Raw genomic sequence first — 23,116 nt, 5'->3', positions numbered from 1 at the left:
TATTAACACATTGAACAGACACAGAACAACATTATCATTCATTTGGATTTATGTTTGTGTCTACCTGGCAAATATAAGTCCGAAATTCACTCTTTGTAGCTCTGTTTTTGGTCTCCACCAACTCCTGAGGGAAATATCTGTCTCTTTAGCTGCTAAACGCTCCGCTACGTTCCCCAGATAGGTGATCACTTTGCCCGTCTGTAGTTTGGTGCTGGACACAGTGTTGCTTTTTCACATAAAACAGCTGAATGCTGCAGTCGATACGAAGTCAGAGCGGTGAGTAAAGTCAAATTTGCGGCCAAAAAAATGCTAAAATGCTCCGTAGAGGAACTGAGGAAACAACATGCACAATCTTTCAAAACCGTGTTAATATAAAAATATTGATTAGAGCCTATATTTATAAGCCCAAATCTTTCTTGGAAAAATGGCTCAATATTTAATATATAGAGTTCTCGGGCTCCAACCAAAACCATCAAAGGGTTCCATTCACTTCCATTAACTACAACTAAAGCAATGAATGTTCTGTACAGTGCGTAGATTTATTCAGTCTTCAGTGTTACAAAAATGTACAATTTGTATAAACATTATTAATATAGTAACTGAAACTTAACCTCTGTGGCCACGAAAGGGAATGCACTTCGGATTACAGTTCCATGGCAATGACATTGAATATCTCGTGGTGCTCCGTCACCACCGAACTCCGTTTCCTTTCACATCATTCACAAAAACAAAGTTCCTCTGTCCAACACAAACACAAACAATGTGGAATAAATATTTCAGGGAAGCATTTGTGGAACAAAAACAGCAATTTAGTGGGACAGAATCTGTGCAAGCTTGTGAAGGAGTATAAGGATGTTGTATATTATAGGGACTGAAACATGAATGTAATATTTGTCCTACAGATAACAGGCAGATATCTTGCTATAGTTATTCTTTAAAACAGGTGTAGAAAAGCACTTAGTGAAGACTAACTGCTCAAGGTTCCCTTTTAAATCTAAAACGTTTGACGGGCAGCTGCAGGACGAAGAATATGTCAATACCGCTTCAATTATTATGAGCACATCCATTTCTCCTGACCCTGCGGCCGCGTGTAATTGTTGTTGTGTCGGCACAAATCGCTCTCCCGTTAAAAAGGGGCCATCAGGCTTGGAAGCGTCTCAACCGTGGATAAATCTCCACGGTGCGAGTCCAAGAGTTCACCTCCTTCTGTTCCTGTTGTGCTTCACCATCTTCTTCCTCTTCAGTATCATCTCGTAAAGTTTCTCCAGGCCCGGCTGCAGCCCCCGGCCATCCACGGCGCTGCAGCTCTGCACGTGATGCAGCGTGCACGTGCTCAGTTCGTGGACGGAGAGCAGCTTCTCCACCTCGCCGACGGGCGAGGCCGAGTCCCGGTCCTGCTTGTTGGCCAGGATGAGCACCGGGACCCCCTGGTTCTCCGAGGTGCGGGTGATCTTGTGGAGCTCCACTTTGGCCTCCTCCATCCGCTCCAGCTCAGTGGAGTCCACCACGAACACCATCCCGTCCGTCCGCCGGGTGTAAGACTTCCACAGGGGGCGCAGCTTCTCCTGGCCGCCCACGTCCCACACCTGGAAGTTTATGGTCCTGGACGGGCCCACGGCCACCTTGATCTTCTCCGTGTTGAAGCCCTTGGTGGGGATCGTCTTCACAAACTCCTTCAGCTTTAGCCTGTAGAGCAGGGAGGTTTTGCCGGCCGAGTCGAGCCCGATGACCACCACGTGCAGAGACTGGAAGTTTGGCAGGAAGGACGTGTTGGGAGCGATATCAGTCAGCTGGTTCCCCATGATTGCAGCCGGCAATTCACACCTACTTAGGTGAGGTGACAGATTCCTGATTTAATCCTTTATTTTTTCAGTCGAGTGGCATTTGGTCCTCGTCCTCAGAGGCCGATGGGATCAGACGGTGCTGGAGAGCAAAACAAACAGAGTTAATACTTAATGAGAAGACAATGGGGGATGTATGTGTGTTTGCAAAGCCAGCTGCTAATTCACAATCTCTCAAAGAAGATTTAGAACAGTGGTGATTATCAGTGGAGGCGCATTTGAAAGTGTTTAAATTTCATCGACATCACTTTGAGACAATTTGCTGCAGACTTGATTAACTTATTCTGACCATATAAAACGATAAATGTCTCGGGTCACATTACAGAGCCAAACCGACAGCTGATTGGCTGGCTGAGGTCGTCTCGAGCCTAAATCCTCTTAACTCTGCTTAAAAACCTGAAAAGGCTTTTCCTCCAGGAACATTGAATTCAATGCAGTGGATGATAAAATCGTGTATTCTCTCCGGTCTGGGAGGACTGCTGCAGCAGCACTAATCCGGTTGTTGTTGACATCCTGATACCCATCACACAGCTGCCTTTGGCCACAATACAGACATCGCGTGTTTGCAGGGAGATATCTATTATTGACTCACGAGCAGGAAAATCCTGGTGCTGCATATTATAAGAGTTATTCAACGAGCATTGTTGCTGCAGGAAAAATGTCTGTCTGTGAGTCGAATGTTTTTGTTACTTGATTGCATTTTTAAAATGTTTCTTTTGGGAATAAGCCACCTATAGTTTTATTCCTCTCTACGGAGCCATCCAGTTTATTGCATGTTATTAACATGACGCTTCAAACACAAATTTTAAATTAAACTTCAAAACATCCTACATGATCCTGTGAGGTTCACTTTAAGGGATTTAAAGCTACTAATATAAACATGAATGCAGGTCACACATATGACATAATTAAATCACCAACACGAGAAAACAATAAAACAATAAAAAAAGAAACGTTTATACCTTTCAAATGTGCAGCAAGAAAACATCATCCACAAGCAATAAACACGTCCATGGTTAACGGATTACGGTCGTCCCGGCGGTCACATCCGCTCCTGTTCTCATCCAGCAGCACTGAGGAGCTCTCCGGAGTGGCACGAGCTCACAGCGGCACCGAAAGAGCCCTGGTGACGTCACGGTCACCTGGACGTGCTGCTCCGCGCCCCCTTCCGGTATCGGAGGTGAACTGCACGTATTAAGCATTAAAAATATACTTAAAAGTAAAAGTACTCATTATGCAGAACGGCCCATTTCAACATTATGTATGTAATAAATACTGGACTATGTGTACATCACTTACATGTTGCAACTGCTGATCCCATGAAATGACATTAATAACACAGTATATATCTACACCAGTACACCATAGCTTGTCTACAGTCTAACAAAGCATTGGCTCCACCCTGTGTCCACTCTCATAAAGTGGAGCTAAATGTGAGTCTTCATGTAGAATATTATGTTTTTTATACTCAGTATTTTATTGAAAAACGTAGAACATTCTGATCTGTGCTGACGTGAAAAATAAAAATCAATAAACTGTATTTTCTATCAGAGCTGCAAACACACGCCACTCTTTGATCGGATTTTAATCTGAACATTTTAACCAACATTCGTGGAAGAAGTACTCATATCCTTGAGTTAAGTAAAAAAATAATGCCAAAATGTAAAAATACTTTGTCATTCGTCAGTCGTTTTTTGTTATTTGAGTGTTACAAAAGTTTCAAAACACAGACATCGTGACATGGCCGTATGGATAAAGGGTGGGCCTGTCATGAGGTCATCATGAGTTATGTGGGAGGTGTAGTGAGTGTGCACACTGTTGGGACTTTCTCCATACGGTAGACAAGGTCTCCAGACATGTCAACCCCTCAGCAGCTATTGATCCAGCACCACTCCAACACAATGAGGATCAAATCAGTCCACAATGTACTGCAGTGTGAAGATGGAAACGGTCTAGAAATGTACCAGCAAACCAAAAAACATGCAGAACTGTAAGTGCCACAGTTTAATGAAGTGCAAATGACTCGGACAAGATCATCAGAGATTAACATCCTTACACAATATATCCCGCCCACAAACGGTGTCAAATTAGTTTCAGCTTTAAGGGATTTACACATCTTTGAATAACATACACAGCCGTCATCTTCATTAATGTAAGATATTGTGCGTGTTTCACACATGAAGCCACTTTGCCTGTAATACAGATTTACAGGCAGATCTCAATCAAACAAGAGCAAAAACATTCATTTAAACATAAAAGTGTAATTGAAACATCAATGTTTGTTAATCTTAACATTGTGCTGAAGGTCTTAAGGTATGCTAAAACAACATACAGAATAAGACAATTATTAAATGCATTTTTACACGGTTGTATCAGTAGTTTTTCTTAAAGGTGCTCAATGGCAGATTCAGAGTGCATCTATTGCCTCCACACGGCTCTCAACATGGAGTCAGCGGCTAGAAGCTAACAGTGCTAACAACGGCGACAGAGCTAACACTGTTTACCTGTTTTGGGTTCTGCCTAGTACCGCCCTACTGTGCTGTGATTGGCTAGTATTGTTGCCTCAACTGTTCGGACACAACTATTTTGCACACAGGAGACGTTTTTTATACGGCTCTGGAAGCTGCAGCGACCTGTCAATCACCGTGTAGCCCCGCCCTAAAGCATACCCTGCTTTATGGTCTGTTTGACTCTAAATGGACCATCATTTATGAAATGAACATCATGCTGTATTGAAGAAGACTTGAAACTAGAGATTGAGACCATAAACTCATGTTTACAATGTTTACTGAGGGAATAAATCAAGAGAGAAGTAGAGTCATTTTCTCATAGACTTCTATACAACCAGAGGAGTCGCCCCCTGGTGGACACTAGAGAGAATGCAGCTTTAAGACATGAAGCCTTGGCTTCACTTTTCAGAACTAGAGGTTGCCGCCTGGTTTGATGATGGAAAGAAAAATATTTATTATTATTGTGCTATTTTATGTTTATATTATTCTAGTAATGCATGTGGCTATAAAAGAAACACATGCACTAAAATGCATACACGGCTGGCAATGTAAATGAAGCAGAGAAGCTCCGATTTGAACACACACTCTCTCTGCTCAGGTAGACATTACTCCACTGTATCTTTACACAGACTATAGTACTTTGATATTATATTAATGCTCTGAATCCTGTATATAGAACCTTTAAGTAAAAGACACGAATCACTGGATGGATTAGATGCATTTTCACAGTGGTTATCATTCACAAAGTCACACACAGAAGAGGAGATGGGGTGCAATGCAGCCAGAATATTCATTATTTCACACTCCCACTTCAGCGTTTTTCATTCAGATTTCATCATCTCACAGGATGAGGGATTGTTGAATTGGCACCACAGTCAATATACTCAAAGGTGTCCAGAGACAGCTGCTCCGTGTGAGAGAGATAAGAAATATTCATCGTCATTCTGGGGAGGAAAAAGAAGAAAAGACATTATTAGAGACAGCATGTCTTCATAATGTTTTAAAGCAGAACTAATCAATATGTCTAGTAGACAATAGATAAAAGGACTCATGTAATGTTGCTCTACAGACTTTTTTTAGTGTCTTTTAGCACTTTGTTTTCCAACCTACAGAAGTCTTTCATTGGTGCAGTCTGCCTCACAAGAGGTTTGCGGGGAGGAAACTCTTGACCACACTCGAGGTACAAAGCATTGAGGTCACACGCATGAATGTCTTCTTTGTGTGCAAACAAAACGGAAGTGAAAACTAAAACGCCAAAGTCTGTTTTGTGTGGTTAAAAGCCACTTATTTCCGAACTCTGAAAACAGAAACGAACCCTTGTGCGCCTGTACTTTTATCTAAAAGAAACATTTCAGATATTGAGATTCGACCCTTCTTCTTCAGAGAGAAGCTGTTTTGCCGTTGTGGCTTGTGAGCGTGTGGGTTTGAGATGTGCTGCGACGCGGCCGCCGCCTCCTACGATGATTATTTAGGTTGAGATTGACACTTACTGCAGCTCCAGAAATAACGTGTGAATCTTGATAGACCTGGACTTGCAGTACTCGCTGAAACAGATAAAAGCAGTATAGATGTATGGACATAGAAACAACAATGATGGATGTTGTATTATATAATTTTCACACAATAACCCTGACTTACTTTAGGCCTTTGTCGATAATAGACAGGTCAATTTGAATGGTGTCCTGCAAAGCAACGAAGGGTAAGAAATGAATTGGATGACAAATACACCAACAGTATATTGTAAATGTGAAACTCACCGATTTCTGTGAGCAGGACGGGATGGAGGTCATGTTAGTAATCTTGGTAGTTCCGACAATTGCTCTGAGGACCAGACACTGAATGTTTAACTGGACGATCTGAACCGGGACAAAGTTCTCGTTGGAGATGTTGATGAGATTCTAGGAGAGGAAACGCACACAGCTCATCGTCGGGTGCAAACGCACACACCTTTCCATCGTTAAAGAGTCTCGGGGAACTTTGTCCTTCACATAACTACAGTCACGTGAACGTGATTCACACAGTGTTTTGACACACACAGTAAAAATGTGATGGTTAAGGGAGTTCAGTGACATACACACAGATATGTACAACTTTGTAATGCATGCATAATATTTTGTATAAATATATATAGAAGGATACAGTGTATCCTGTGTTGTTGTGTATCCTCTGTGCCTTTGATTCATTTCATTTCTTCTATTCTAGTTTTAACGCATTTCACCCAATCCCAGAAGCCGCTGTATTTTAGGCTTTTTAGGGCAGAATACTGTAGCAAATCTACTTCCTCTACCATAGACACAAAAACAATCCCTGCACATGCGTTACACTTCCTCTGCAAAGTCATTTTGAAAGCACGGACTTCCATGCACTGCGTTAGGCGCTCCTACTACTTACGGTGACCCTCATGTCGACGGAACCTGGGGTGAAGTAGACCATGACCGACAGCACAGACACGGGCGTGAGGGTGACGCTCCGGGGGAAGAGGAAGAAGAGGATCAGACAGCACAGCAGGAGGCACAGAACCATGGAGCAGCACACGTACAGCATCCTAGAGTACAATACAAACATGCACAATTATGAATGACATATTATATCTTGTTCAAATACTTTGTCATCAATATTACGTAGTCGTATCTTATGTAATTTTGTGTTCTCTATAATATTGTGACATTTTAATATTATATAGGTGGAGGCCTCTTCCTGCACTGTGATATTATTTATCTCTGTTATGTTTGTGTATTTTTTTAAATCGTGCAAACTAAACTAAACTAAACCTTTTACGAACATGTCCAACAGACATAAACACACTCAGCCTAACTGTGTGTGTGGAAAAACAATCTGTTTATCTTCATTTAAACTGACTGGCCTGTTCAAAACTATAACGGCACACATGCACATGTACATTCATCACTTACGTGCGTCTGGGTTTCAGCCTCACATCATTACACGGTATCACAGCCACCAGCTGGTCTGCATGGCCTGTCAACACACAAAAAGACACACAAATAATCTCCTTCCAACGTTTTGTTTTTATGGTAAAGTGAGACATTTTATATGTATAGATATAACCCCCTTTTTTTTTACCTCAGTTTTGTTTTTATTTGTGTTTCGATGTGTCATATTGTAAATTTGTAATGTATCAAAATGTTTTTCAAATTGTATTTTGTAGCCGAAACAAAACACAAATAAAAGATATTTTAAACACAAGAAAGATGATATGAAAGTGGAACATTTGGCAGCTGCACGGACATGTTGGTGACTTTCTATTTGACTTGGTTCCCTTAGTTGTTGGATGTTTTAAATGAAACAGTTCTTTGAGGGTCTCAGTGAGCTGCCTTTGTTGAGGCACTGAAGTTGCTTTAAAATGTAATCAGAAGATTTTTTTCATGGCAAAAAAAAACAACCAACCTCTGGGAATCCTACCGGTGCCTCGACAGGTGGGGCAGGTTTCTCCCGATGGGTGTCCGTTGATGGCGCCGTACGGAGGGAAATGCTTCAGTGTTTTCACATTCTCCGTCCCTTCGGTCGGATCAGGTCCCGCTGGGCTTTTGCTGTTCAACGCTGACGTAACCATGATACGTTTATCGAAAGAAAAAGCCCCGTCTGTAGAAGGAAAGCGAGACAAAAAATGTAAAACTCACTCTCATCAGTCAGCCTACTTACAGTGTGTAGACCCAGTGCAACATTAAAGGTCCTTTTAGAGTATTGTGCGTTGACCATTAATGAATAATTCCTAATTAAATTGTGCTATAGCCGCTAAAAAGCGCTGGATCATTTGCTTTTTTGATCAAAGAACCTAAAGTAGACAGAACTTCTCTACAACAACCTTTAAAAGCTCATTCTTGTGCTAAACGTCAGGATGTGAGCAGAGTCTGCAGTGTGGGAAGGAAAACACCTTCAGTTACATTATTTTATGGTGCTACTGCAACTTAGTAAAAGCCTTTAATACTGTCGGTACCAGACTGTGTGACGACTCACTGGAAGAAATACACAAATCCTTAAGTAAAGTTTAAAAATACTCTATCACAGATAAAAGTCCTGATTTCAAAATGTTCATTTACAGCTAAATGAAAAAGTAAACGTAACATTAAACAGAATGAGGCATTTTAAAGTGTTACGTTATTATAGAATGTCACACTTCTTCATTTTAATCTCTATAAAAAATACATGTAAGAGCATTTTAGTAGTTTGCCAATGTGGATACTTTGTATACTACTGAGTAGATTAGTAGAAAAGTACTGCATCATGTCATGTTTCAAGTATAAAGTACAAAGTAGCAGAACATGGAAATATGTATGTATATATATATATATATATATATATATATATATACACACACTAGATTGATTTGGACTACTTCCACTATTTTAACATTTCTTTGTTATGCTGCCCTGAAGTAATGTGCTGACTTTGCATATTTCTACATAAAATATGACGCATTATTATTGAGTTAACAAACAAAACAGCACATACAATAGTTCAAACTAGCTCCACCTTAACCAACTACAACAACAAAGTGCTGCAAACACATGAATGTAATAATCCAATAATATAATATAGATGAACACATTCAGAGGCACATGACAACTGAAGCAGCACTTTTACTTGTAATGCAGTATTTTATATTGCAGTATTTTATATTGCAGTACTTCTACTTCTATTCTGTGGTTGACTCGCAGGATCTGAATCACTTTGGTTGCTAATTTAAATATCTGAAACGCGGATTGTAACTATTGTTTAGCTTTACACACGAGCCTTTTCACATCTTAACACAATCTTTAGGAAAGTTCACTTAATTAAAACCTGAGAACATGTTCCTCTGAACAGACGTGGAAGACATCTTAACATCTGTTGGTTTAATGCTGCTGAACAGTGAAACACGACTCACGCGACTACCGTGCGCAGGAGAATTGACATGAAATGATGACTTACCTCACAACACTCAATCACAAATCATCACTAATCTGCTCCACCGAAAGCTTCTTTAATAATCTGAGGATTGAAACGTTAAATTACTGCCGATACAAACTGAAGTCTCTGCGAACACAAAGTGGGAGGAACGTTTCCTGCTTCTTGAGCGGACGGGTCGGTGACAGGTCGGTGACAGCTGCAGATCACATGTGCTGCTTCACTTTCATTTTCCTCCACTAATGCAACGAGGTACGGAGGACGAAACATAACTTAAATATCAACACAATACATACATAATTGTATACAGGAATGAATAAATGAATGTTTCAATATTTATACATTTATTTATTTATACTTAAGTCATATTCTGTCCCCCATAACTAGGCATGAAGCACAAATTATAAAGCGTTATAGTTTAAGCCCAACCTTAAAGCAAAACGTTGACACTTTGGGAAATGCGCCAATTCTCCTTGTAGTCGAGTTAAATTAGGGTTTATTGGGCTACAAGAAGACTAATGCGTCTGTCAATGATTCCTCCTTCAGATTAAACAAACATATGTTGATTTGTTTGTGGTGCTGCTAAATGGATTCATTTACCTTCAGACGGAGCGAGAAACGCATAAACCATAACATGTAGTTAATTCATCTTTAATCCAGCAATGGCTTTCAAAAAAACACTTTTAACTTCATCTAAAATGAAGGAATAATTCAACATTTTTGTATCCATTAAAGCCCCATTTTGCCGATAATACTTAAGTAACATTTTGAATTGAGGGCCTTTGTACTGGTGTATTTTTGGATTATTGTACTCCTACTTTTACTTGAGTAACTGGTCAGAGTACTTCTTCTATGACGGTTCAGGGCCCTGGGGCATTTGCCTGCTTAGCTAAGCAGCTTTAACGTTCACAAGGGTTATTAAAAAGATGTTAAACTCAACCTCATTCGGTCAAAAATGCAGTATAATCAGTACTCTTAACGTATACAACCTCTGTACTTTTGACACCATCCAGTTAACCTGTAAAAACTAAGCGTGTAAAGTGAGGCATGACCTACATTCAGACGTTTGTCATTAACAGAGAAAGAGACGAGAGAGATGTGCAAATAGTTTATTGGCGGATTGACAGTAGAAGGGACTTTAATGTGTACACTCTGACAGAGGAATAATTTGACAAGCATAGTAAGATATATTCAGAATTATTCTCTAGAGCAGGATTCTTTAAAGGATGAACGATCAACAGAAGAAGAGATGGTTACAAATAATCCTCAACCACACACAGGAGAAATAATTTAAAAAATAACTAGACATTAACTCTGCACACTCACACCACAAACGTCAAACCACCACATGTAGATTTCAGTAAACTAATGATCATGAAGGCAATGCATTGAAATAAAACACTTTGTTTCACTGTGAGAGTGAGGAATGTGTAGTTAGTGACATCTCGGCTTGGATTAGTGTTGAATGAAGATGAAGGCAAAGTGAGGGGGAGGGGGGGAGGTGGGTTGTTGAACGATGACGCCAAGCGGACATTTTCTACCGTGACTGTGCTAAGACCACGAGAACACGACTCATCTCTAAAGCCTCTACCTGTCATGCAGGCGTCTCCTAAAAAGCGGTAGAAAACATCCCGAGTCCGAAGCGGTGATCTGCTCGGACTGTTTTTTTTAATTTTTTTTATACATTCCACATGTCAACGTCTAAAATAACAGTACTCTGATACAGAAAAAAGATTGCATTGTTTAGGCAGATTTCACTACGGTAATCGAAGAAAAGTCTTTAAATATTTGTTGTTCCCGCTGCTGCACCGCTGACCCCTTCACACCCACGCAGCTTCAGCAGCGATCGTCTCCAGATGAGAGCCGGCTCTTCAGAACAGTTCTATTGTTTTTTTGTTTTTTTATGACATTCAATAATATTAATATTTCATTGCTCTATTTGTGAGAAGAATCTAGCCAAGCCCTGTCCAAAGAATTATGTTTTCAGCGCCGAGGGGGAAGCAGCTACGACAGCCATACGAACACTAAGATGAAGAGCTGAAAGACACTTTCAAACTACAGCTCCTGCTCCCTTTCACCAACGCAGAGGGCCCCGTGGCCCCCGGTAAACACGTCGTGGCAAAGGTGGACCACTACTCATAATTTACATGTGTGTGTATACGGTTACTGTTGAAGCTAAATTAAAAAAGGCAAAAGGCAGGAGAAGCCATTCATCCTTTGGTTTTCTCGTTAATCAACAGCGTCTCGTTATCGTTACTCTTGGTCCAAATAAAGTAGCCACCCTTTGGTAAATCAATCAATTGCACCCATTGTGAATTCTTTGTCTCCTCTTTTCAAAATAAAGCTAAATACTGTAAAAGGGTGAGAGATACGCAGGTTATAATCTAAATATTCTCTTTACATTATGTTCAAATGCTTCCACAGCGTCTCAGTAGCCTGTCCCCCCCCCCCCCCCCCCCCCTCAGTGGTGATTGTTGACCGCTCTGTTCTGGCCGTCCTCGGCCATCTGCACCAGCTCGTTGACGGTGTGCAGCAGGCTGTAGCCGTGCTTCCTCAGCAGCTGCTGGTTGAGCCGCTGGTCTCTGAAGCCCATCTCCAGCAGCATCGCCATCAGGGAAGGGTCCTGCCTGGTGGCCGGGTCGATGCCTCGCTGGAACACAACGGAGAGGGGGGGGGGACCATATTGTGTGGGTGAGTTTGTCTGTCCTCGCCACTACTAGTCGGATGCATAAACCTCTTTGCAAGAATGAATGTGAATTCAATCCTGCAGCTCCCCAAACCCCGTCAAACTGGAACAATGCTTTCCAGTTTTATCACGTATTTCCACATAAAAATAAAAAATAACTACAAGCAACGTCTTTCACATTAAGTATAGAAATTAGATCTATTGGTGGTATAAAAATATAGATTTTCCCGCTTTAAATATGATCAGAATTTACAGATTTTTTAAATTGTTGCATTATAGCACATTTTTGGGGAAACGCTGATGAAACTTTGGGATCACAAAAAAAACTCATGAGATCCTGGAAATGTGGAAAAAACTCATGAGATCCTGGAAATGTGGAAAAAACTGGAAAAAACTCATGAGATCCTGGAAATGTGACGCATCTCTCACATGTTCCTCCCACATTGATAACATTTTTGGACAGCTCTTCAGCCCTCCAGACTGGTGTGAATCCTCAACTTACCACAAACTAAAGATTGCACATGACTGCTGGGTGATTTTAAACATGTAGGAATACGAGTGTCTGTGTGATGTACCTGTATCGAGCAGTTTGGTCCAGTGAAGAGCGCTTTATAAGCGGACGCTGCCACAGAGAGGGCCCCCTTGACGAGTCCCTCTGTGATGCCTCCTTGGCCCCTTGTATAAAAACAGGGATGTGGTTATTATGGGTTACATAAGAGGATGTCAGAGAACGACGTGTTCCAGTCAGACTTCTAGATATTATTTGGGTTGTTGCGTAAAAAGATGATGAAACACGAAAGAGAATTTCATTTTACGTGTTGTTGTAATGCACCTTGGCTGCAAAGCGTTGCTGGGTCTGGGGTTATACGTCTCAAAGGCACTGGATGCTGAGCCGGCTGATCTTGACAGACCAGATGATACTGCAGAACACAAGTAAAAAAGGAAATAATATTAGAGGAGGAACAGAGCATTCTGCTGAGGCAATGAATCCTGGAAACATGCGTGTTATCTCACTTCCTGTCTCCCCACAAAGGACAAAATATGTTTCCTTTCTGTGATGCAACACTGAAGTCAAAACAATCAAAGTCTCATTTATGTAACACCTTAAAAACACTGGTAAAGACATTAATACTGCTTCTGAGTCAGCATGTACTGATGATACACTGCTTCTATCCAGTGATTCAAATAGTAAAACTCACCATTTAGGTGGACCCTGGGTTGGTGTGGCTCATATGGATCACAGGCTGGAGGACTGGGGTCCTCAGCCAGGTACAGTGCCTCAGACCTGAACACAGTAAATAATAATAAGCAGGGAGATCCAGGAAACCCAAAATGTGAATATTTTATGAAAGAAATGAAAAAACAGATGGAAATGCATGATATTTTCGATTATACATGTTTACATTTAGTTCTTCACTTTCTGTTCTTACGACAAGAACATTTTTCACTTTCAAAATACACACTAAGAATCCCGTTTCACTTGTGTGTATACCTGACAGTGTTTGGAGCAGTTTGAAGCAAGAGAACATAAAGTCTCTCAGTAATCCAGCCTAAATACACACAATATATATAGAAAATATCTATAACATTGTTAACACGTTTGTAAACAGGTTTCTAAGCTGCACAGGGACCGTTTGACTGATCTCACCTGGGTGAGTAGAGGGCCGGTGGGGGCACCAGGACTTCCGGCAGCACCGGCGGCGGTGGAACCACCTCGGGTGTGAGCGTCACGGCGTCCAGCGTTTGGGAGGCGCACAGCATCTGGTTCACGCTGCTGAGTCTCGGCGGGATAGCCGGAGGCCACGTGTTCACGGGTGAATCCTCAGCGTCGACCGCCTCCTGCTGCCTCTCTCTCAGAGGTGCCACCTCGGAGTCGGACTCCTCCTCCTCCTCCTCCTCCTCCACCTCCACCTCTTCCTCCTCCTCTTCCTCCTCCTCCTCTTCCTCCTGCAGCTGCTGCTCTACGTCCGGGTCGGCTGAGTCGGCCTCAGGGTCGGCTGAGTCGGTCTCAGCGGCGGCGTCAGGCTGCGACATGGCGGAGCTGTACATGGACTCGCCCAGAGGCCGGCTGGTGTCGAAGCAGTCTGGGAGGACGATGATGTAATCGTCGCAGGAGGAGACCGAGGAGGTCTGGCTGCTGACCTGAGACAGAGAAGGAGGAGAAGATGGCGGACTTCATTACAGGAGAACGACTACACACACAATCTTATTGTGTATCAGAATCAACATTCTTCTCTGGGATCTTCCCTTTTAAGAATCATTGCTTGAAAATATGTGTGATCAGTTCGTCCTTTAAAACACAAGTGTTAGCATATGAGGGTTTAAAACCTCACCTCCTCCCAGTCTTCTCCTTTGGTTCCACCCTCCTCTTTCTCCTCGTGAACATCCCTCATGTTCTGCATGTCCTCCAGGACCAGAACCTCTTCCTCCTCGACATCATGTGAACTGATATGTAGGTTTTCATTTGCTGGTTCCGGCAGAAGAACTGAAGGAAAAAAATAAGCATCTAAAAATAGCAATTAACTCATTACTACAAAAGTTACGACATACAACTGTCTATCGCACTCACTATTCTTATTCTGAAGTTAAATCAAACCTGTTTTTTTAAATATGTGTCAATGTAGAAAAGACAACAGAAAAATAAGCCATGAGGGAAAAACATGAATCCTGGAAGCTGTCCTCTTACCTGGCTTTATCTCATCTTCCTGGGTCAGCTGGTTGAGAGGCAGAGCTGAACTTTCCAGTCTAATGGCGCAGATCTCCTCACTTCCTTCTTGCACCGTCTCCGTCTTCTCGACAACTCTCTCGAAGCAGAAGCTGGTGCCGCGGGAAACAACTGGAATAAAAAAGCAAACGTCTGAGTACCTCATTATACTGCACGTGCTGCACTAATGTGATGGTTTTGGTGACGGTATACAACAACACTGTGGCTCCTCACCCTGTGGTTTGTGGATGCTGTGCTGGGCTCTGCGAGGAGGTCTGTGATCGGGGGCCTCCTCCAAGGTGAGGGAGCGGATCACCGTCTCGCAGAGGAACTGGGCTCCACTGATCTCCTCCTCCCGGTCCTCCTCCTGGGTCACAGGCTCCAGCAGCTCCCTCTGCTGCCTCAGTTTGACTCCTAGACGAAACAATAAAAGAGGAATCCACTGATTCACATCACTGACACACTCACAGCGGAACCAGTGTTTCTTTCTCCACCCGTTGTTCTTTCCTGTCATAATCAGGTGCCTACATTACCCACAATGCAACTCAACCGCTGACAGTTCAATCTGAGAGTTGTCTCAAACGCCTAGCTAGCCTAAAAAAATGAAATTGGTGGAGTTACCCTTTAAAATGTCTCCAGTGAGAGTTGACTTATTATTAATCAGCTTAAAGACGTTTCTGCTTAAATAATCCACGACCTACTTAGACATTATTTTTCTCTCTCTCACTGAAGCTGCATCAGCTCACTTCACATCCGTGCTGTTAGACACACACCGTACTCTCGACCCCTCTCACCAAAGAGCTTTCGGACCCCCGTGACCTCGGCTTCTTCTTTAATCCGTGCAATGATGGCCTTCTCCAACACCGGTGCATCATGGGACAGAGGAGATATGCAGGGCGTCAAATCTACAGAGCAGGTGGACACACAACACAGTGTGAAAACTAGAGGATATGCATATTAGCGTGTAGCAATCATTTTGGAAGGAGTTAAGTTACAGAATGAACCTTCCATTAAATAATTTTCTCCAGTGTTTGAAGCATCATTCATTACGTACCCTCAGGTGTGTTGTTAGGAACCTTCTCCAGCTCTTGCACAATATTTATATCCAGCAACTCAAACGACAGCAGATCCTAAAAGAACCAAAGACATGCAGGAAGTATGAACGCGGTTCTCCTGATCGCTGATCAATCTGCAGAGTGTGGACTGTAACTACATGTGGCAGGGAGCTGATATCAGGCGTTTTGTGAGTGTGCACCTGTGCAGTCAGCAGGTCGACCGAGGGGAAGTAGTAGTCCTCGTGGTTCAGGTCTACAGGGAAACCAGGGCCGCTGTCCTGGGACCTTACCTCCTGCTCCTTCACCTCCTCCTTCTGAAGCACACACAAGAATGGCATCATGAGTATCAGGACAGTGTGCACTGAGAGAGGAGCTCTAGAGTAACACACGAGTGCGCTGTCCCTTTAAGGATTCAAATGCTAATCACAAACATCCAAGTTCACAGTAAACGGTTCCTTTATTACTCTGGAACCAGGACGTACACAGACCGTCTTATACGGACATATTCACGTTGAACTCTTAATTTGATATTTAGATACTTTAAAGAAAAAGTATTTGTGGTGGAAGAAGTACTCCGATCCATAAATATAATATATAATATAAAAATACAGTGGTGCGACTGGTTTATTCTGTCTTTTCTATTTTAATCAGTAAACAATGTAATTCCCAAAATTGTATAGACAAAAGTGTTGCCCAAATAAAAATATTTGAAACCACAATGTAGAAATACAGTTCTGCTACACAAATCTGTTTTCATGTTTTTTAACTTTTGTCTTTTATGTAAAAACTGTTGGATGTTTTTCCCTCTTTGGGCCTCAAACTGTTATTTAAATTATTTTATTTAAATGAAACAATATGAGACAGAAGATCATCTGAAACATGAGAAGAGGCTCCAGACTTTTTGTAAGTAACATTCAAAACCTTCATACCAGCTGGGAATTACTAGTTTAATCAGAACAATTTGGAGTATTTTACAAGATTATCCAATGTTTGTTAAATGTAGAATATTAATCTGCAAAGTAACTAGTTACTGTATTTTTCAAATAAATAAAATGAAGTAAAAAATACAATAACTCCCTCTGAATTGCAAGTCTAAAGTTCCATGAAAGGGAAGTGCATAAAGTAGTACATACCTTCAGTTTGTGCTTAATTACAGTATTTATGGTTGTTTTCCACCACGGCTCAATGAACCCACTTCAAGTCTAATGAACCTTAACTCTGCGACCGCGTTCAGCGAGGGAGGAATGAGTGGATTTACATTTGGACTGTTGCAACCGGTGGACGGTGTGTTGGCAGGATGATTGTTCATTTCTTTTTATGCAAAACCATAATCTCTATGACCAGTAACTACATATACATGTAGTGGAGTTAAAGTATAAAGTAGCATAAAATCAAGTAACGTACAAGTACCTCAACAGTTGTACTTGGGTACAGCACTTGAGTGAATCTACTTGGTAAATAAAGCCGTAGTGTAGACGCGCGTGTCAACAGTTGACGCTGTCGCTGCAGCTCTACAGGGTGTCATTGGGTATCAGACTTGCCGGTCCTTTGCTCTGGTGCCCGGCTGCGTTGTGGCCGTCACCGGCGTTGACCACGATGCTGCACCAGACGCGCGGGCCAAACTGACAGCCGCAGTGCGCCAGCCGCCAGTGGGAGGTGTACGTCCCCTCCGTCACGGGAGCGACAAAGGCCACACTGACCACTCCCACTTGTCCCGGCAGCAGCAACGGGACGGGCACCTCCCTCCTCTCCTCTGACGCCAGGCCGAGGTTCCCCCACATGAACACTAGCTGGGTGCACGTACACACAAAACACAACATAGGAATCCACGTGCGAAAAAAAAGCACAAAGACAAGAGCATGCAGCCAGTCACTCGGGCAGGAAAATAATAATGGCTCAAGTGAGGGACACACACACACACACACTCGTACAAAGACATAAAATCTTAAAACACAGATTCAACTGAATTCAAATCATAAACATCTCACACAGAAAGGGCATTAGTTGTATTAGGCTAGGTAAGACATCTTAGCTGGTGTTAGAGGATAAGAAGAAGGCAATGAGCTGAGCGAGGACTCAAGCTGGAAGTGAAGCAGTGGGGGATGGGGATGGGGGGGGGAAGCAAAGAGAGAGCGGAGCGGTCCTTCTCGGCGGGTGGGAGGGGTACCTTGGTCTCTGACGTCCAGCTGATAGTGCCCGAGTTCCTCATCTTCCAGTATTTGATGAACTTGGTTCCAGGCTCCAGACGGGTGCCGTCCGGCAGATTTTCATCCAGAAACAAGGCGGCCATTGTGGGAACCAAGGACGTGTGCGAGACCCCGGGACCCCTAGTTTCAAGTGTACAGAGCATTGTTGAAAATAGCCCTGGTTTCTTATAACACCCATCTCTCTTTTGTTGTCTACGAATCAAAAAAGCAGGACCCCAGATTTTTTTTTTTGCAGCTCAAAAGCAAATTTTTTTCCCTAGAAAATCTATGAAGCAGCAGCAGCAGTTTTCACATTGAGGTAGTTCCAACATTTTCCACCACCCCAGAGCAGCCAGCGACACACTCATACAGACTAGATTACAAAGATGGCATATTTTTGATTTCTGTTTCTTGAAAAAAAAAAAAAAAGGGACTTTATTGCATCCATGCTGGGTTCGAGGTACCCAGCACTGTCGGACGCCCTTCCGAGGTGGCGCTTACTCTGGACTGGAGGCCTGGGGATCGGGGACCGGGGCTGGACCTGAGGCTGTTTCTGAGGCGGCAGGGGGGGGCAGGGCCGGGACCTGCGTGGACGCGGAGACCGTGTGTGTCAGGTTGGCTCTGCCTGAGGTAGAAGGCCCGCTCCACTGCGGCCCCCTCTTCTCCACTCTCAGTTTCTTCTTGATTTCCTTCACTTCAGCTCTGAGCTGCCTCCTTTCAGCTTTGAGGCGCTGTCGCTCGGCCTTGCGCACTGTCCTGTCTCCTCGCCTTGGGAACCTGGTTTGAAATGTCATCAGGAACACCTATTTGTTGACTATCAAGAGTTTATTTTCCAAGAACAACACACATACACACACATCATGATTACAGTAATCTAGCTGCTAAAACATTTTTTTGCAGTCCTGCTTTGCGTCTATTCTTATTTATGCTTTTCTCCATTTTATGCAGAAGAAGTGATAGCAAAAAAAAAAAAGAAAAAAGGGCTAGCACTGTTGCAAGTACAAATGTCTTATAGTTTCAAGAAGTGGGAAGATTGATCCTCGGTTCTTGGGGAGGGGGTTTACCTCAACTCTCCCGACATTCCATGCTCAGGGATGGAGAGAGGTGTCTTGGTTCTCACGAGGTTGTGGCTGGGGTCATGGCTGTGTCTGCACATCTCACACAGGATGCAGGACGGGCACACACTGGCAGGGAACGGGACAACAAAAGCATTGATATGGATACTCATAAAGCTGCTCAAAGAACACAGGACATGCAGAACAAATCATGTCATAGTCAAAGAACAAACTCGATTTTGTCCGTCAACGACTTGCTGTATTCGGCTCTGATAGCGCCCTAAAGCATACTCTGCTTTATAGTCTATTTGACTCTAAATGGACCATAATTGAAGAAGACTTGAAACTAGAAACTGAGACCATAAACTCAATGTTTACAATGTTTACTGTGGTAATAAATCAAGAGAGAAGTAGAGTCATTTTCTCATAGACTTCTATACAATCAGAGGAGTCGCCCCCTGATGGTCAGTAGAGAGAATGCAGCTTTAATGCACTTTTGTTGCCGCCTGAATCTTATCTTCGTGGCCGTACCTGCACTTGTACGCCCCTTCAGAGGTGAGTTTGTGGCAGCTGCTGCAGTTCGGGGTGTAGCCGAGGGACCCAGACGAGGTGGAGGGGCCCGGTCTGGGCCCTATAGGACCGCCACTCGCCCCACTGGCCTCCAGGGGCCCGTCGGATGACTTGTGGGTGCAACACTGGCCAGAGAAGTCGCTGCACATCCTCTCCACCACCTCCTTCACCACCTCATCTTTAAACTATGAAAACAAGAGTTTATGTTCGTAAGAGCCAAACATGACCTTTATAGTAATTGTGCATCAAACTAAAAATATTTAAAAAAAATATATATATATACATAAATTTAAATCTAACCTTCTCCATGTATGATCTAAACCACATGGGTGGTGGCTCATCTTCTGGCTTGTTCCCCTTGTTGTCCTTTACTGTGACCTGTGTCAAAATACATCAGGCTGGCATCAAACACATGCTCAATTATTTTTTAATAATTACACACAAACTGACACCACAAATCCTGTAAAAAGTCCTATATTGCCAGATAAATATGAAGGCAATTATAGAGTGTTATTAGTTCACCTCCAAATCTCTAGTTAGTGCTAATAATACATCTCGGCTTGTGGTTCTCAAAGCGCCAAAAATATATTTAAAAAACTAAAAAGCGATGTTTCTTAGCAGTTTTCTGTAGGAACTATTTTCTTTCAACCGAACTACACCCGCCAACCGTATCACCGCGCAGAAGACAGCGTGCGTCTCCTACTGCTCGTGACAGCGCGAGATGTAAACATTAATGGCGTAACGTTAGCTAGCTCGGTGATGCTAGGTGAGCTAACGGTATCGCGTATGTAGATGGTGCGTCCTCCTGCGCGGTGATAAGGTGGAAGGGTGTAGTTCGGTAGAGAGAAAATAGTTCCTACTTAAACTGCGAAAACAATGTCTAACAATATATAACAATTACGAATAAAATAAATTTTAAAAAAAAATCAAAAAACAAAATGTTTTAAACATTTTAATTAATCATTTAAAAATAAATGTACATTTGTTTTAAATATAATTTAACAATAAAAAAATAACAGGTAAGAGGGAACTTTCCTTTTTGATTTAAGGCAAAAACCACATCAAAATTATTCCAGAAGTGACACAACAGGATCCAAAACAATCAAAGTAGCAGAATGTAAATCTACTGTGGCTCAAGTTACTGCACATGTGAGGATATAATAAGAAGAAGAAGAAGAAGAAGAAGAAGAAGAAGAAGAAGAAGAGAGGAGGAAGAGGAGAATAATCTTGGTTCCTTACAGCTTCTCTCTCTGGGGTGACCTGTGTTCCTTTGTCCACCGTTTTGACCCTCGATGGATAAGGAGGAGCAGGCCGCAGGTCTCCCTTCAGCTCCTTCACCTCCGTCTTCAGTGGGCCTCCACAGGCCTGACCTTTCATCTTGTACACGTTCATGTGCAACTGGTTCCCCTGCTTCTCTGCGCTCTGTCGAATCAAACACACGACACAAGAATGTGAACGTTGCTACACCGGAACAAGTACATATTTGTACTAAGTACACTAACAAAGAACATCTTGTCTATATGATGTATGAGGTCATATTTTGTCTTGTGCTTAGAGAGTATTTTCTTTCCTCTCTTCATTCATGCAGAGAAGGTTGACTGACTTCTACTGATATTACTGATGTTTAAAGTTTCCCATATACTTCATGATCTCTGCACTTGTGTAGTTACTTGTGTACTTAGTGACATTGTTAGTCTTAGTGAAATTTAAGATCGTCTTCGCTATTCCACAGAAATCCAGCAGTGTCCCAGTACCTTGATGGCTTCTTCATATTCATCTGAAACAAAAAGCAAATTAACAGTAAGTTTGCTTCGTGATCATTATTGTTTGTAAGTATTTTATAGTGTTTATGCTCATTGTCTTTTTTCTCTACGTTGCTGTAACAGTGATATTTACCATCTAGCCATCAACATTTCTATTTAAATATTTATCTCACATTTCTTGCTTATCTTCTACTTCAGATACGTCATGAAAACAAGTATTTTTCTCACCTTGACAGTTTATACAAATCTGAAATAAAAGAGCGAATGAGATCAGAATGAGTCAATGAACTTAAACATCATTATAAGTTTGCAATGAATGTCAAAACCAGTGGTGGAAGAAGTACTCAGATCTTTTACTAAAGTGAAAGTAGCAGCAGTGTAGGAAAAACTCTGTTATAGGTAAAAGTTTTGCATTCTTCATTTCAGAATAATATTACATATATTATATTGTAATCATACTACCTCATCTCTGTATTGTTATATATAAAGTATATCTATCTTCTACCTTTGTAATGAATCTATTTTTACTGTATTTTATAGTATATTTTTGCATTGTGTGCTAAGGCTGTATTTGTAATAGCTGTCTAGGGACTACAGATACAAATGAGCTCATTAGCTAACTCTGGCACATTTACACTGAGGTGGAAACTTAAATATTGATAAATGTGCACTGTCCCTGATAAATATGTAAGTGTATATATATATATATATGTCTAATTTCAGCTAGTTTAATCCATAATAATACATCATAATTTGTTAGTTGATAGTCAGAATCTGCAAAGTGCTGTTGCCAAATGAATGTAGCGAGGAAAAATATAGAAGTATAAAATGGAAATAAACAAGTAAAGTACATGTACTTTTGAATTTGTACACAAAATGTACTTGTACACAAAATGTCCCCTTGTGGGATTACTAAAGTAACTATCTCTTTCTCTACTTTCTCACATTCCACCATTGGTAGATACGCACACACACATTTGTTTACACTCCCTTACCTCGTCGTTATCCTCATCGAAGTATTTCACTTGAAAGTGGTTGATCCCGAAAGATGCTTTGATCTGAAATATAAAGAGTGGATTGATGAGCAAATTATTAAATATTAACTTTTTCTCCCCCCCCCCCTCGCGCGTGATATGAAAACATCAATAATGGCACGTTGAAAAATACCTCTACTAGCTACTGTAACAAACGCATTATAGCGAACTGTGCCCTCTCCTTTCGGATTTCTCGAAGCTATTTTAAGAAGATATACTCGTGTACATTTGTGTCGTGACAGTGTCGACTGTCCTTCAGGTGGTCTATTGTTTACGTGTCTAGGCCACGTCTCGGGCCTGCTTTTCACCAAACTGCGCCAGCGTTTTTAGCCACAACACGCTCAGCTAGCTAGCATTAGCTCACCCAGGCTTCCACGGACTCCCACTCCAGTTTGTCCAAATCCTGAGCCAGAAATCGCTTCACATTACCCCGGAAATTCACTTTAATCGTAACAGGCAGCCCCATGTCAGCCGTTTATGAGCATATAACGGCGATCGTTTGCGGTGACACCGGCCTATTTGATCCCTGTTGCCCTCGACTGTCTTTTCTTGTTTACATCGTCAGCTGCGTCAAGAAAAATACGATGACGTTTCCGCGCAGGCGCAGTCAAAACACCTTTTTCTTTTTCTTCTTCTTCTTCTTCTTCTTCTTCTTCTTCTTCTTCTTCTTCTTCTTCTTCTTCTTCTGGTTTTACGGCGGTTGACATCCATCTTATTGGTGCATTACCGCCACCTTTTGCTCCGAAGTGTGGATCAGACAATAGCCTTACAATCTTTACCCCAAAATAAAACAAACCAAATAATAAT

At 42.1% G+C, this 23,116-nt stretch overlaps 3 protein-coding genes across 7 annotated transcripts; all 3 read right to left on the bottom strand.

Moving 5' to 3' along the window:
• Positions 1-530: 530 nt before the first annotated feature.
• On the bottom strand, positions 531-3,677 carry arl4d (ADP-ribosylation factor-like 4D). Its single transcript, XM_076094103.1, has 2 exons — positions 2,804-3,677; positions 531-1,923 (listed from the first exon to the last, which is right to left on the bottom strand). Exon 2 carries the CDS (start codon positions 1,800-1,802, stop codon positions 1,197-1,199), a length of 606 nt encoding a protein of 201 aa, XP_075950218.1. The 5' UTR covers positions 1,803-1,923; positions 2,804-3,677; the 3' UTR covers positions 531-1,196.
• Positions 3,678-3,830: 153 nt separating this feature from the next.
• Positions 3,831-9,450, bottom strand: tmem106a (transmembrane protein 106A). Its single transcript, XM_076094102.1, has 8 exons — positions 9,281-9,450; positions 7,757-7,951; positions 7,264-7,327; positions 6,743-6,896; positions 6,109-6,249; positions 5,990-6,033; positions 5,842-5,895; positions 3,831-5,295 (listed from the first exon to the last, which is right to left on the bottom strand). The coding sequence occupies exons 2-8, from the start codon at positions 7,920-7,922 to the stop codon at positions 5,187-5,189; spliced, it is 732 nt and encodes a 243-aa protein (XP_075950217.1). The 5' UTR covers positions 7,923-7,951; positions 9,281-9,450; the 3' UTR covers positions 3,831-5,186.
• A 900-nt stretch (positions 9,451-10,350) lies between these two features.
• nbr1a (NBR1 autophagy cargo receptor a) lies at positions 10,351-23,089 on the bottom strand. 5 transcript variants are annotated; one of them, XM_076094098.1, is made up of 22 exons: positions 22,926-23,089; positions 22,271-22,333; positions 21,504-21,522; positions 21,267-21,289; positions 20,752-20,934; positions 19,813-19,890; positions 19,474-19,697; positions 18,952-19,071; positions 18,389-18,664; positions 17,869-18,028; positions 17,243-17,491; positions 15,902-16,015; positions 15,701-15,776; positions 15,441-15,551; positions 14,881-15,060; positions 14,629-14,778; positions 14,276-14,427; positions 13,591-14,084; positions 13,142-13,227; positions 12,758-12,862; positions 12,518-12,609; positions 10,351-11,906 (listed from the first exon to the last, which is right to left on the bottom strand). In XM_076094098.1, the coding sequence occupies exons 5-22, from the start codon at positions 20,902-20,904 to the stop codon at positions 11,718-11,720; spliced, it is 3,009 nt and encodes a 1,002-aa protein (XP_075950213.1). In that variant the 5' UTR covers positions 20,905-20,934; positions 21,267-21,289; positions 21,504-21,522; positions 22,271-22,333; positions 22,926-23,089; the 3' UTR covers positions 10,351-11,717. The 5 variants fall into 5 exon arrangements, with proteins under 5 accessions (XP_075950213.1, XP_075950210.1, XP_075950211.1 ...); XM_076094095.1 differs by lacking the exon at positions 22,926-23,089 and adding an exon at positions 22,674-22,912; XM_076094096.1 differs by lacking the exon at positions 22,926-23,089 and adding an exon at positions 22,674-22,911 and having other exon boundaries at positions 12,518-12,617; positions 12,775-12,862.
• Between the last annotated feature and the right edge of the window lie 27 nt (positions 23,090-23,116).

Source organism: Anarhichas minor, unplaced genomic scaffold (genome assembly GCF_050575085.1).
Source record: "Anarhichas minor isolate MPS153535 unplaced genomic scaffold, ASM5057508v1 ptg000017l, whole genome shotgun sequence".
NCBI classification, from domain to species: Eukaryota; Metazoa; Chordata; class Actinopteri; order Perciformes; family Anarhichadidae; genus Anarhichas; species Anarhichas minor.
Note: the sequence above shows the minus strand (reverse complement) of the source record. Positions and strands in the feature narration are given on the sequence as shown.

Excerpts from the sequence above, each read along its gene's own strand:
- arl4d (XM_076094103.1), bottom strand. The coding sequence starts at position 1,802 with ATGGGGAACCAGCTGACTGATATCGCTCCCAACACGTCCTTCCTGCCA.
- tmem106a (XM_076094102.1), bottom strand. The coding sequence starts at position 7,922 with ATGGTTACGTCAGCGTTGAACAGCAAAAGCCCAGCGGGACCTGATCCG. Across the intron at positions 7,328-7,756 it reads CACCGGTAGGATTCCCAGAG|GCCATGCAGACCAGCTGGTG; the intron begins GTTGGTTGTTTT and ends GTGTGTTGACAG. Across the intron at positions 5,896-5,989 it reads ATTATCGACAAAGGCCTAAA|CGAGTACTGCAAGTCCAGGT; the intron begins GTAAGTCAGGGT and ends TATCTGTTTCAG.
- nbr1a (XM_076094095.1), bottom strand. The coding sequence starts at position 22,775 with ATGGGGCTGCCTGTTACGATTAAAGTGAATTTCCGGGGTAATGTGAAG. Across the intron at positions 14,779-14,880 it reads CAGCATCCACAAACCACAGG|TTGTTTCCCGCGGCACCAGC; the intron begins GTGAGGAGCCAC and ends TTTTTATTCCAG. Across the intron at positions 11,907-12,517 it reads GACCAAACTGCTCGATACAG|CGAGGCATCGACCCGGCCAC; the intron begins GTACATCACACA and ends GTTGTGTTCCAG.